The sequence below is a fragment of the Phoenix dactylifera genome, chromosome 10 (genome assembly GCF_051530095.1).
Source record: "Phoenix dactylifera cultivar Ajwa chromosome 10, Ajwa_hap1_PhDact_Kaust_v1.1, whole genome shotgun sequence".
Lineage (NCBI taxonomy): Eukaryota > Viridiplantae > Streptophyta > Magnoliopsida > Arecales > Arecaceae > Phoenix > Phoenix dactylifera.
In genome coordinates, this window is record NC_143199.1 from 23,738,083 (window position 1) to 23,750,237 (window position 12,155).

Below are 12,155 nucleotides of genomic sequence, written 5' to 3' on the forward strand. Positions count from 1 at the left end.
TAATCTTGAAAACTTTTTAAAGCATGGTGAATATTCTGATATTGATGGTATTGATCTGTTTTCAGAGTTAAAAATTTTAAAAGAATTTTTACAAACAGAAACTAGTACCCCTATTGATATTTTAAGTTTTATAAAAAAAACAGATTCTTTTCCAAATGCATGCATTGCATATAGGATATTATTAACAATACCTGTAACAGTTACTTCTGCTGAAAGAAGTTTTTCAAAATTAAAGTTGATAAAATCTTATTTGCGATCAACTATGTCACAAGAAAGATTAAATGGATTAGCTATATTATCGATTGAAAATAGTATTTTAATGGATCTTGAGTATAAAAATTTAATTAGTAATTTTGCTTCTCAAAAAGCTAGGCGAATTATTTTTAAATAAAAATTTTAAAATATTTTTATACTTATTAAAAAAATTATTATTTAAATAATAATAAAAAAGTCCCCTTCTAATGAGTTCGCCTAAGGCCCCCAAATGTATTGGGCCGCCCCTGCGCGCGGGTGCAGCTGCGGACGAGGTCGGGCAGATCGGCCTCAGTCTTGCTAAGAGCCAGATCAACTTCGAACCCTACCGAAGGCCGAGCCAATCTTGAACAGAGGCCAGGCCGACTTCGCCAACTGCTATTCGATATATCGAACCAAAAATATTATAATAGGATGGTATCGGACAGGCGAATCATGTAATTTTTTTTCGTCCTTATGGTCAGTGAGGTGGCCAACAAGGCCGCCCATCACCAGTCCATTCAAGCCTCACAAGTGCCTTTCCGAACCGCATAATTTATTACGTGGCTCCGAATTCAACAGGGTTTCATTCCTCACCCATCGCCTCCTCGTCACAACGACAGCCTCAACTCCACACCTTCCGGAGAGCGGAGAGCGGAGAGCAAAGAAGCTGATAGATAGATGGTGAATTTTACCTTCTCTCTGCCGATCGCCACCACCTTTCCAAGCTCCAACGCATTCCACCTTCGATCTAGAGGCAGGTGGTGGAATCCAAAGGTTTCGATCCGGCCTCCGCCGCCCGGCTTCGACTACAAGTCGGAGGTCCTGGAGGATTCTCGATCGGCGGTGGCGGCGACGCACCGGGAGCTGATCGATCTGGTGGAGAGCGGCTCCTTGGTCGTGATCGAGAAGAGGCGCTTCGGTCCGGTCCCGAGCTGGAGGAGGGAATTCGTGGAGCCTGAAGCCATCTGGCTGATCGGCACGTCTCACATATCGGAGGAGTCTGCTGTGAATGTGGAGCGACTCGTCAGGGCGATAAAACCGGACAATGTGGTGGTGGAGCTCTGTAGAAGCAGGCAAGTAGTCTCTCTCTCTCTCTCTCTCTCTTCATGGAGATGTGAATTAGAATGATATAATCAGCTAGAACTGGAATGAGAATGACGTGCATAGAGATTTTAAATTTATGACTTGGTTTTTGGTTTCATTTGTAGGTCGATCAATTTTTAAGTAACAGCATGATTAATCTTACTGTTAGCAATACATGATGTGAATTTCAAGCAGAACTCAAGGATTATGGGAGGGATGACTTCAGTAGTAGTGCTAAAGATGTGAGTTTGCCCCTTCTTGTGTGAAGGTATTTGTGGAAGAATTAGCATTAGTAAAGTCATCCTTTCCATGGTTCTCATTAATGGATGACTCTAAGGTAGTTGTGATAATGCTCGCTCGATACAATCTCCGGGCTTGCAGTACACATCTTTTGTTTTTGAGAATGAAAGTGAGGGAATGTCAATCATTTCAAGGAAATGACATAAGAATCACACAGCCACATGCTTGGGGAAGCACCTCCCAGAGTATGAACCTTGATGCAATATTTGTACGCGCTGTTTTGGCTAATGATTCTGAATAGGCTAATGAGGTCATAATGCCTGCAACTTGTAAGGTGACTTGGCCATCTTAATAAGTTAGGATGCTTGATGGTCATCCCCACCATATTTGCCTCAAATTCAACAGCTTGACTACAATTACAAATTGACTTGTTCTTGGATTACTTAGTTTAAATTGTTTAAGCACCTTAGCATTTGCATCTTGGACCACTATATTGGATGAGCTCTAGCTCTTCAATTTGCATTACTAGTGTGCTGCGTATGAACTTTTGAAATCTCTCATAGCTTGGGGCCTGTAAGTTATAGTTGCTAATTTTTTGTTTTTTAGTTTCTCTACCAAATAGTGAAATACTACATGTAGATTGATGTTGAAGATATCATTCGCACAGAGTTTTTATTTTTTTGCTATTCATTGCTTCTATTTTCAGTTTTTTTTTTTAGAAAGCAACAAGACTTTGCCACCAAAAACAACAAATCTACAATACTTTTTAAATATCACTATATTCCTTTTTGGTTATTTATTAAGTCCTAAACAAAGGGTTTACATCTCTGTTCCAAGTCACATTCCAGTTTACTTACTTTTTAAATATCATTTTGTTCCTTTTTGGTTATTTATTAAGTCCTAAACCAAGGGTTTAAATCTTGGTACCAACTCCCACCCCAGTTTAATTCTTAGACGATATAGTACTGGGTCAGGATGGTATGGTTAAGACAAATCGAAACACTCAAAACAACAAGAAAAAAGAAGAACAATAAAAAAAATTTTGCATCTCAGTCCATCGTAGTCTGTCTCGACCATCCTAGTGCGTCCAAATGTCGGGAGACAACCAGGATGAACAGGAGGGACCGAGACATTAGGACATCTCAGTTTGAGAGAACTAGTGACCTACAAGTGTTGCGGTTCCCGTTTTCCTGTTGGAATGGAATGGTACTAATGATACTGTCTCATTCCATTGGCACTTAAATCCTTACACTAAAACTTGTATGGAATTTATGTTCTGAACTGTAAAGATAGAAAGGAATTCTCTTGAGCCTATTGCACTTTATCTCCATTGTTTCTCCTTAAATCACTACCTATCCAACTATTTTATCCCCTTTTCTTCCCTTAGGTCGCTCCTGGGGTTCATCTAGTGTTTCCCAACCTAAACATGCGACATTCACTAAACAAGTAACACAACTCGATGCATGTAACCTGTTTAATTAATAGCTCAAGTAGGGTTACATTTGAGATGGCACGGTTAACTTATTAAATATTAAGTTGACAAAGTTAGAATGATAACATGATTATCGTGATGCAAACAACGTTAACCGATTAATTATTGTTAATTTACTGATTTCACATTTTATTGATATGTTTCTCCGTATAATATTTTATGTGCAACTTTACTAATTTTTACATCTATATATTGTTGATTGGTTGGTGATGGGTCATTTTTAGCTTTAGATCATAATCATGTCAATCCAACAAAATTATTAAATGAGTCAATTGGGATTAGGTAGGTCAAATTAAAACCACATTATCCAGGTTCAAATCACACCATTGCACTTCTCAGCCCAAGCCTTTTAACATTGCACTAAGCAATGACCCCTATTAGGTAGGTCAAATTGCTAAACATAAAGCCAACCATTTGATGGATAAGGTAGCTGGGCCAAAATATTTATGATTAATCCAAGTATCCTTGATTGAAACCTGCTGACTTAATGTTAGTTTGAGTTGGTTCGACATGTCGGATCGAGAACAACAAACCATTTAATTTGAACTTCATCGATGGTAAGGTCAAACTTGATCATGTTATCTATATATTAAATCATGTAAAAGTCCATAATCTACAATTTATTTGATCATATAATTTTTAAAATTACTTATCACTATAATCTTGAGCAGTAAAGTCGGATGACTTGTCAATTGGAGCATATGGAGTTAAAAGCATAAGGCAAATTTTTAAGTTTTCAAACCACATGGTAAGTCTCATTCTAGCTTGGCCATTGGAGCTTATGGAGTAAAAATTAAGTCTCATCCTTATTTTTCCTAAAACATTCTACCTAAAAGGATAATTGAATTGATAAATAATATATGTTTCGAATAGATGTATATGATTTGACATGCTATATGTTGCTTATGATGATTGATGATGGAAAATAGACTCTTATATCTATGCCTTTTTGTTTCCATTCATCTACACTATTGTTGACTCATTTATTCAATTTATATATTTCTTTTAAATTTTTTAGAAAAAATTGGAAATCTCATGATTTGCGTTCTGGCCTACAATCCTAGTAAGATACCATAGGAATGTCCAAACCTTGCGCCTTGTTTATAAAAATCTCGATACATCATGATATGTTTAATTGATCTCTCAGATGTCTGATATCACATGCATGTCATCCTGATGCCTTTGCTTGCAGTTTTGCTTGAGCATGGCCTTTAAGATAATAGAAAAGGCTCTTTCATCTATCATGCATTACACCTTTTTCAGGGGCAACAATGTCATTTTTGTTACCTTCAACGATTTCCTCTATACCAATCTCTAATGTATACGAATGTTTCTTACGAGTATTTCACAGTGCACTGAAGTTACATAGATATTGTTTCCCAAATGTACAATTTGAAAACCAAGAATGGTCGATATTATGTTGTATTTCTACGTATAATTTATTCTCTATAGTTAATACTCACGCTGAAGTTACATAGGTATTGTTCCCCAAATGTACAATTTGAAAAACAAGGGTGGTCGATATTATGTTGTATTTCTACACATAATTTATTCTCTAAAGTTAATACTCATATTGCCCAGGCAGTTTTAAGAATCTCCTGTCCTGATTTGTCCCGAGGTTGGTCATGCTTTTGAATTTGCTTAGTCTTTTGGCTAACCTATATGTTTGCAGAATTCACTTTCAGGGCTGGAATTATGTACACTTCCAATAATGCTGAGAATGCCCCACTCCTAAAATCTAATATGTTCTCATTAAGTGGCGCTAAATTTTTTGGAGCTGTCAATCGTAGCATAAACTTGGGTAAATAGCTTTTGCCCATGCAAATTATAGTGTGCTCCTAAAAGTGATATACAAAGTATGCTGTGGATGAGAAATAAAAAATATGTTAATTATGCTGTAGCTTGTAATGGCAGGAGGACAAAGTGCTCTTGCATTACGCTTGCTCTTAGCAGTTTTCTCTTCCAAGATTTCTTCTGGTGTCAATCGAACTTTTGGAGATGAGGTGGTGAATTGCAATATTTTAACTTTATATTCTTTGAAGATTCGTGTTTTTTGATAAAAATTTAGTTGATACATGATTTTTCTTTATCATAATTTTCCTTTTTTTTAAATAAATGCAGTTTCGAGCTGCTCGAAAAGTTTCTGAAGAGGTTGGAGCTCAAATTGTTTTGGGAGATCGGCCAATTGAAATAACTGTATGTATTTGATAAACCAGGATGCTGGGGTATTGCTTTCTGATGCCTTGGTAACTTCAAATCCATTCAGATCTTTCTGTGCATTTCAGCTTGAAAGGGCATGGAGTTCTCTCATGTGGCGTGAAAAACTGAGATTGGTGATCTCACTTTTTCAAGGCATAACTTTTCCATCCTCTGAGCTGCCAGAGAATAATCTGAAGGTTTCTTGTCCCTCTTCCCTCTCCCACCCCACCCCACCCTATCCCCCCAATGCCCTTCAAGTTTCACTCTTTTCTTTTATGTGAATCTAATGTTTCACACTTCTGCAATTTTTCATCACACAGTATTTAAAAAATTGAAATCCAAATTACGAATTCACAAGCTGCTCCTATTTATTATCCTTTTGGATCCATGTTTTTCTCATTAGTATGGCATTAAAATCTTGATTTATAGCTTTTCTTTTGTTTTTGTTAAGATTTGCATCTGTCATATACGTATGTGTGTATTTATGGACTAAGCCATGTTGCTGGACTTGGTTAATCTGACACATTCAAATGCCCCACTCTCTGTGTATAGAGTCTCAAATAATATGTTGAAATGGGAGCAAGTGAAAGAGATCATCAACCGTTCAAGCAAATGTAGAAAACTTCTAGTTTTACTGAATAACTTGATCACCAAATCTGGGTGAGTCATAAGCTTGATTATAATTCTAATATTATCCTTTGCTGGATTTTCTTTATCTTGATGTAGGATCAAGATATGGATGGCAGCCCATTTAAGCTTTACGAACAGCTGAGCATGTCATATCCTTCATTGCTGCAGCCTCTCATGAATGAGCGTGATACGGTATTTGTTTTTCTTTTTCCAACTTCACCTGAAAGTTAAGGCTGCTAGAATTAATATTGTTTGTTGAAGGAACAAACTATGCTATAAATAGTTTACTTAGAACAAACACATTTTATAAATAGTTTACTCGTGGAAGATCACAAGTTCTTGTTATAGTTTGAGGTCCGCTAAATGTTGGATTCTCGAGCAAGAAGAACTTTAGCTAGTTCAAATGCTTCGAAGTCTGACTACAATTTTTCTATTATTGGCAGGCATCTGCTTTAGTTTATAAAATGACTGCTTCTTCATATTAGCTTCATCATAACTGCAGGTTTCAGCATAAAAGTTATAAAATAACAGATAGTTTTCTCACTTTCAGTATTTAGCATGGTCTCTGAAGAGGAGCAAAGCTGTGAACAGGAGCAAGACTGTAGTTGGTGTTATTGGAAAAGGACACATGAATGGGGTGGTCTATGCATTGATATCTGATCAGGGGAACTTGCGGTTTCGTGATCTTGTCGGTAGGACCTCGGTTGGCGGCTCCAACGGCTGGCTTAGTACTGTACTCATGAGTCTAGTTAGGGATACCATTTTAGGCTTTATCTTGTGGGCTGTGTATGAGCAGCTGAAGACTGTTCTGTAGTACTAATAAACACCACACCTTCACTAGAAACAATTTGGTACAAGAGTAATTGTATATGAAGCTTTGTTTGTTGGTTGGTAACTGAGCTTTTTTTTATCTTGGGATAGTGCCTCTCAGTTTTCCTCATAAGACAAAGAACTAATGGCCGACCATTCCTTTTAATTTGCAAAGAATGGAATACTGTTTTCAGTTGCTTATCTCTGGCTTAAACCTTAAAGACTTTTCTGACATACTGTTAAGATCTAAATTTGGCTACAGGACATGATTGAAGTGTAGTTGGGTGCTTATGATTCTGTTTCAACAGTGCAGATTTGTCTATTCCCTTCTGACAAAACTAAATATCAATCCTTTGCAGTCCAAATTCTTTTTATGTTTCTTCTTTATTTGGCTTTTCAGGTACTCTATTTCCTCTCTCTCTCTTTGTGATTCAAGCTGATATCAGGTCTGTAAATGGTACCTGATAAACCTGCCTGACCTGGTGAAAAATAAGGGAATGTGGATCCTAAAATTAGATTTGGTAAGCTTATTAGGTGGAGTATGCATCTGGGTCAAACCTGAACTGATGATGGATAGTCTTGTAGCATTTTAGATAAATAAATATATGCATATGTATTTTCTATTAATAGATACGTGACATATATCAAAATATACATTTTCTAACATGTTAAATCAAATTAAAAAAACATAAAAAAAAAACCATAATCACATGGAATCCATCACCAAATACAGCAAAGATAATCCCAAAAGAATACTCAAAACTTCCAAAATGGTGGGGAAAACCGACATCGAAAAGACAATTCCAATGTCTTTGTGTATCACAATGGAGAAAAAATTAACCAATGCATAGAGCAAGATCCGATCTTTAATTGGAAAGAAAACAAGTAAGACAAACAAATAAGAGGAACCAACAAAGGACTGAACAGAGAAGCGAATATCAATTCAAAACAGGCTTTGATCTTGAAAGCATTCCTAGCAGCAACTATGTGGTTGATGTTGGAGTCATGCCATCCCTCAACACAGTGCTTATAGCCCCATTTTGCAATTGCCTCCCACCCATCTCTTGTAGAGCTTCCATGATGAGTTAATATGAAGTGACTAATGTCATAAGGGTTATAGGAGAGGAGAGAAATGGGAGAATAAAGGATAGGTCGTATAATCACACACATGGGATGGGGTAGAAGAGAAAGGATTACTACATATTTGTGATCATCATTTTTTTATTAATAAAAATAATTAATGATTATAATAAAGAGACTAAAAATATAGCTAATGTAAGGGCTAGTGTTACTTATAACTGTTGCTCAGTAGATACAACCCAAGAGGGGGGTGAATTGGGTCTTTTAAAACTTTTCAACTACTTCTAAATTTTTCAATTAATTAAGCTAAGTTGTATAGATGCACAGTGGAATTTAAATTTACCAACAGTTTGATTCTAATCTGATTAAGATTAAAACTATTAAACAGCGGACTCAATAAACAATTAGTCTAGATTTCCCCAAGCAAGCATTTCAATACAATGAATCTTAATGCAGTTTTATTAAATGAAACTTGATTAAACAATTTGAATATACTTGCAACTAAAGGATGCGCGGATAAGAGTTAAGCAATTCAATTAGATATTTATTTAAGTAAGTAAGTGAGGAAATTAAACAATAAAAGAAAGCATCACAAATACAACAAACGTATAGTGGTTCGGTGCACTCCAGCACCTACATCCACTCCCCAAGACCTCTTGGGAATTTCACTATAATCCCTCAGATTACAGCCGGTTGTTTTACAAGCTCACAACCTAACTTGTTGTTTTCACGCGGTTTTCACAGGCTCACAGACTAGAACCACTCGATTATTTTTCCGGTTCACAATCAAACCCAGTTGGTTTTCTCCGGTTCACCAACCACAACCTTACACCGTTGGTTTTTCCTTTGACTTACCAACAAACCTTAACCCCTTGATTCAATCCCTTGATTGAATAAAGTTACAAGATATAACAAGAGTTTAAAATAAATACAAGCTTTTTAAACAAGCAGATATAACAATGTAAACAAATAGAGTAAAGAGAAGAAGCCCTCAACCAAGTTTTGCAAATGAAGGAACTCGGCTTCTTCTTTACTTGACCCTCTTCTAATTTCGCACGAGGTAGAGGATCACTGAGGCAGCACACAGTTGGAGAGGAAGCCTTGGGATTCACTCGGATGCTCTTCTTCTTTCTCTTTTGCTTTGAATGTCCCTTTTGTGCTTTTGGGAGGTTCTCTTGAAATTTCTTTGAAAAATCTTTCCTATGTGTTCTCTCCTACTTCCTTAACTTCTCCCCTAGCTCTCCCCTTGATTTTATAGCTTTGGATGGTGTGGGAACAAAGATCTAGCCGTTAGAGACAAAAATAGACCCGTTGGAGTTGAGAAAAAACTAGCCGTTATGCCTCCCAGCGTGCTCAAGTCGACTCGGCTGAAGCATAAGTCGATTCGGCTGAAGCAGGAGTCGACTTGTGAATAGGAGTCTGTCGGCACTGTAGCTGGGAGTCGACTCGACTGTAACTGGAGTCGACTCGAGCACTGTAGCACTAAAAATCAACTCTCTGTATTTTTGTCTGTTCTCAGTCGGAGTCGACTCGCAGAGTCCCGGAGTCGACTCGAGCACTGTTCCTTGAAACTCCAGAGTGCCAGAGTCGACTCTGAACTTCCAGGAATCGACTTGAGGACTATTCTTTTGAATCTTTCTTTGAATTTGCTACTCCAACTTGAATCCTTTGAACTGAAACTTGGGCCAATAAAATATAGCTTTCTTTCAACTTTTTGAGAGCTTTTGAGGTCTTCTTCTATTCTTCCAACTTGTTATGTTCCTTGCAAAATAAATATCTTTCTTCTTGCAACACAAACATTAGTAATTATACTTCAAGGTTTTGTGATCATCAAAATCAATTTTTGGGTCAGCAATCTCCCCCTTTTTAATGATGACAAAACTTGGAGTATATACAATATAAAATAGATTGTGTTCTAGAACTAATGCATACCTAAGTTGCATGAAGTAGAAAACATGCATATTTAAAACATACTTCATAATAATATTTTAGATTTAATCAACTTAACACAATCAACATATTTCAATCTAAGCTGATTTGTATTCAATTCAAAACATAAAGCATTATGAGCATATACTCATACTCAAATATTTTTCCCCTTTTTTGACAGCATCAAAAAGGTTGCAAAGTAATGAAACATTAAGCACAAAGCAACAAATGATACCACAAAGATAGTTTTCAAATCAAGTATAGGTGGAACCTTTTTTAAGTTAATTCAAGGAGTATCAAGACTAATATTCAAAGAATGCACGAATGGAAATCTAACCCCTTTTTTTGAAAGATCTTTAATAACAAGTATGAAAGCTTGTTCATTTAAGTTCTTTTGCCCAATATATTAAGTATTTAGCAACATGAGAGCAATTTAATTAATTTTCAGAGTGTAAGATCAAAACTTAAAAAAAATATAACATCATGTTGGATCATTAATTCTTAATGACTTCAAAGTTCTTATATGATAATAAAAGCATTCAGTCATAAATACCAAAATATGAATTCATGCAATTTATGATATATCTTAGAGCATACATAAAATTCAAAGCTTTGAAAGTTATTTTAAAGCTCTTTTAAAGGCTTTCTTTTATTCCTTTAAAAAAAAGCACATTTTGATACATATAAAAATGAATTGGCACAAAATTGAAGTTTTAAAGAGCAAGCCAATAAGAACTCATTAGTGAATTCCAAAATATATTTTCTAATAAAGACAGATGGAATTCGTATTCAAATAATTTTCAGAATAGCTGATTTGCCGATTAGGTGCGTTTTAAAATCTATAGATCTATCATATGTAGCAGCTATTTTTAAATTGTGTTCACAAGAGATACTCAAGGAAACTCAACACATTATTCTCCCCCTTTTCCATTAAACTAGAGGCTCTTAAGATCAACTGTTTGAATTGCAATTTGGTTCATGATTGATGGATAAAATATATTAACCAAATAGTAAGCCTCAAGGTGTATCATAAAGATTTTCAGATTGAAATTTCAGATGATACATATTGGAGAGTATTAGGATCACTTCTCATTTAGTATTCTTTCTCTCTCCTTTAGTTATGAATTTATGCGATTAAGTTCCATATGATCTCTCCCCCTGAAATTTTCTTTCTCCCCTTTAATTGAGCATTGCATTTAAGAGTTTAGAATTTGAAGATAATTTTCAATAAAACATTCAAATTGTTAATCTTGAAAATATGTTTTCTACAAATTTCATCATATTTTCAACTTAACCCATTGAGAGCACATTTGTAAGTATCAAATTATATTCATTTAAGATAATGAACACTCTAGAGAATTAAACTCAAAGTATAGGCTATATATAACTAAGACAAGTAATGGCAACACAAGGAGGCTCATCAAAATCAATTCATAAAATATTTAAGGTATGCATGATATGATGGTGACTTTTGAATAAGATGCAAAATCTAGAGAGATTGATATATCTAAAGCTCCCCATCAAAAGATACATTCTTCTTTAATCATTCTTTTCTTTTTGTTGAATTTCAGATTTTAATGATAAGCATGAATAAAATCAAAATTCTATGATATCAAGAATGTAAAGTGATCTAGAGTTTTTCAAAATTTATAGCAATCACTCTTTTTCATCTTTCAAGAATAAGTTATGCTTCCTCTTAATCTTTGAGAAAATATACTGAAATATTAATCAGAAAATAATTCATTTGAAGCTTAATTGTTTTTAAAAGCAATTACATTTTCTTTCTTTTAAGAGTCATTTGAGTGAGCTGAAATATTTCTAGCTTTAAGATGATTCACTCTTTTAAAAATAGCTTTTTCTTTTAGTGATGGAAGCAACAATCATGTAGAAAGGGATATACAAGATCATTCAGGTGAATATTTATAGAATTTAATTTCTTACTCATAGATTCACAGCAATGTATACATGAAATACAATGAATCTTTTTAATATCAAAATAAAGTTATATATTTAGAAACATTTGTTCGCAATCAAGATCATTGAAAAATGCATCATTTAAATCAATTTTAGTACACTTTAAAGATAAGAAATGATATGTTTCAGATGCATATCGGAGCAATCAACCAAGGCATCAAAATTAATTCTATTTTTCTTAAGTTAAGATTTTTATTTAGGAATCATATTGAGTTATTCTCCTGAATATTCCGATCATTGAAGTATATAACTAAGGTTACAAAGATGTAACGATATAAGTATTTTTAAATTAAGTTTAAGCTTTTATACAAAATCGGATTCTGAGCTTCATAAAAATTTTTAAGAAGGCTTTCAAAGTTATAATATGAGATATGTATCTTCCACATTGTAGCTCACTTAATTCATTACGATTGAAAACACATATTTCAAACATATTAGAGCATATTCAGAATCTTTGTATTTAATGTTGAGTTTTAGTATGAAT

At 34.8% G+C, this 12,155-nt stretch overlaps 1 protein-coding gene across 1 annotated transcript; it reads left to right on the forward strand.

Moving 5' to 3' along the window:
- Positions 1-795: 795 nt before the first annotated feature.
- Positions 796-6,889, forward strand: LOC103721182 (TraB family protein). The gene is made up of 7 exons (XM_008811268.5): positions 796-1,307; positions 4,735-4,850; positions 4,964-5,052; positions 5,171-5,245; positions 5,335-5,445; positions 5,975-6,070; positions 6,429-6,889. Exons 1-7 carry the CDS (start codon positions 913-915, stop codon positions 6,690-6,692), a joined length of 1,146 nt encoding a protein of 381 aa, XP_008809490.2. The 5' UTR covers positions 796-912; the 3' UTR covers positions 6,693-6,889.
- The last annotated feature ends 5,266 nt before the right edge of the window (positions 6,890-12,155 follow it).

Bases quoted from the DNA above. Each gene is read 5' to 3' on its own strand.
- LOC103721182 (XM_008811268.5), top strand. From the start codon at position 913: ATGGTGAATTTTACCTTCTCTCTGCCGATCGCCACCACCTTTCCAAGC. The intron at 5,053-5,170 runs GTGGTGAATTGC...AAATAAATGCAG, and splicing joins ATCGAACTTTTGGAGATGAG to TTTCGAGCTGCTCGAAAAGT. The intron at 5,446-5,974 runs GTTTCTTGTCCC...ATCTTGATGTAG, and splicing joins TGCCAGAGAATAATCTGAAG to GATCAAGATATGGATGGCAG.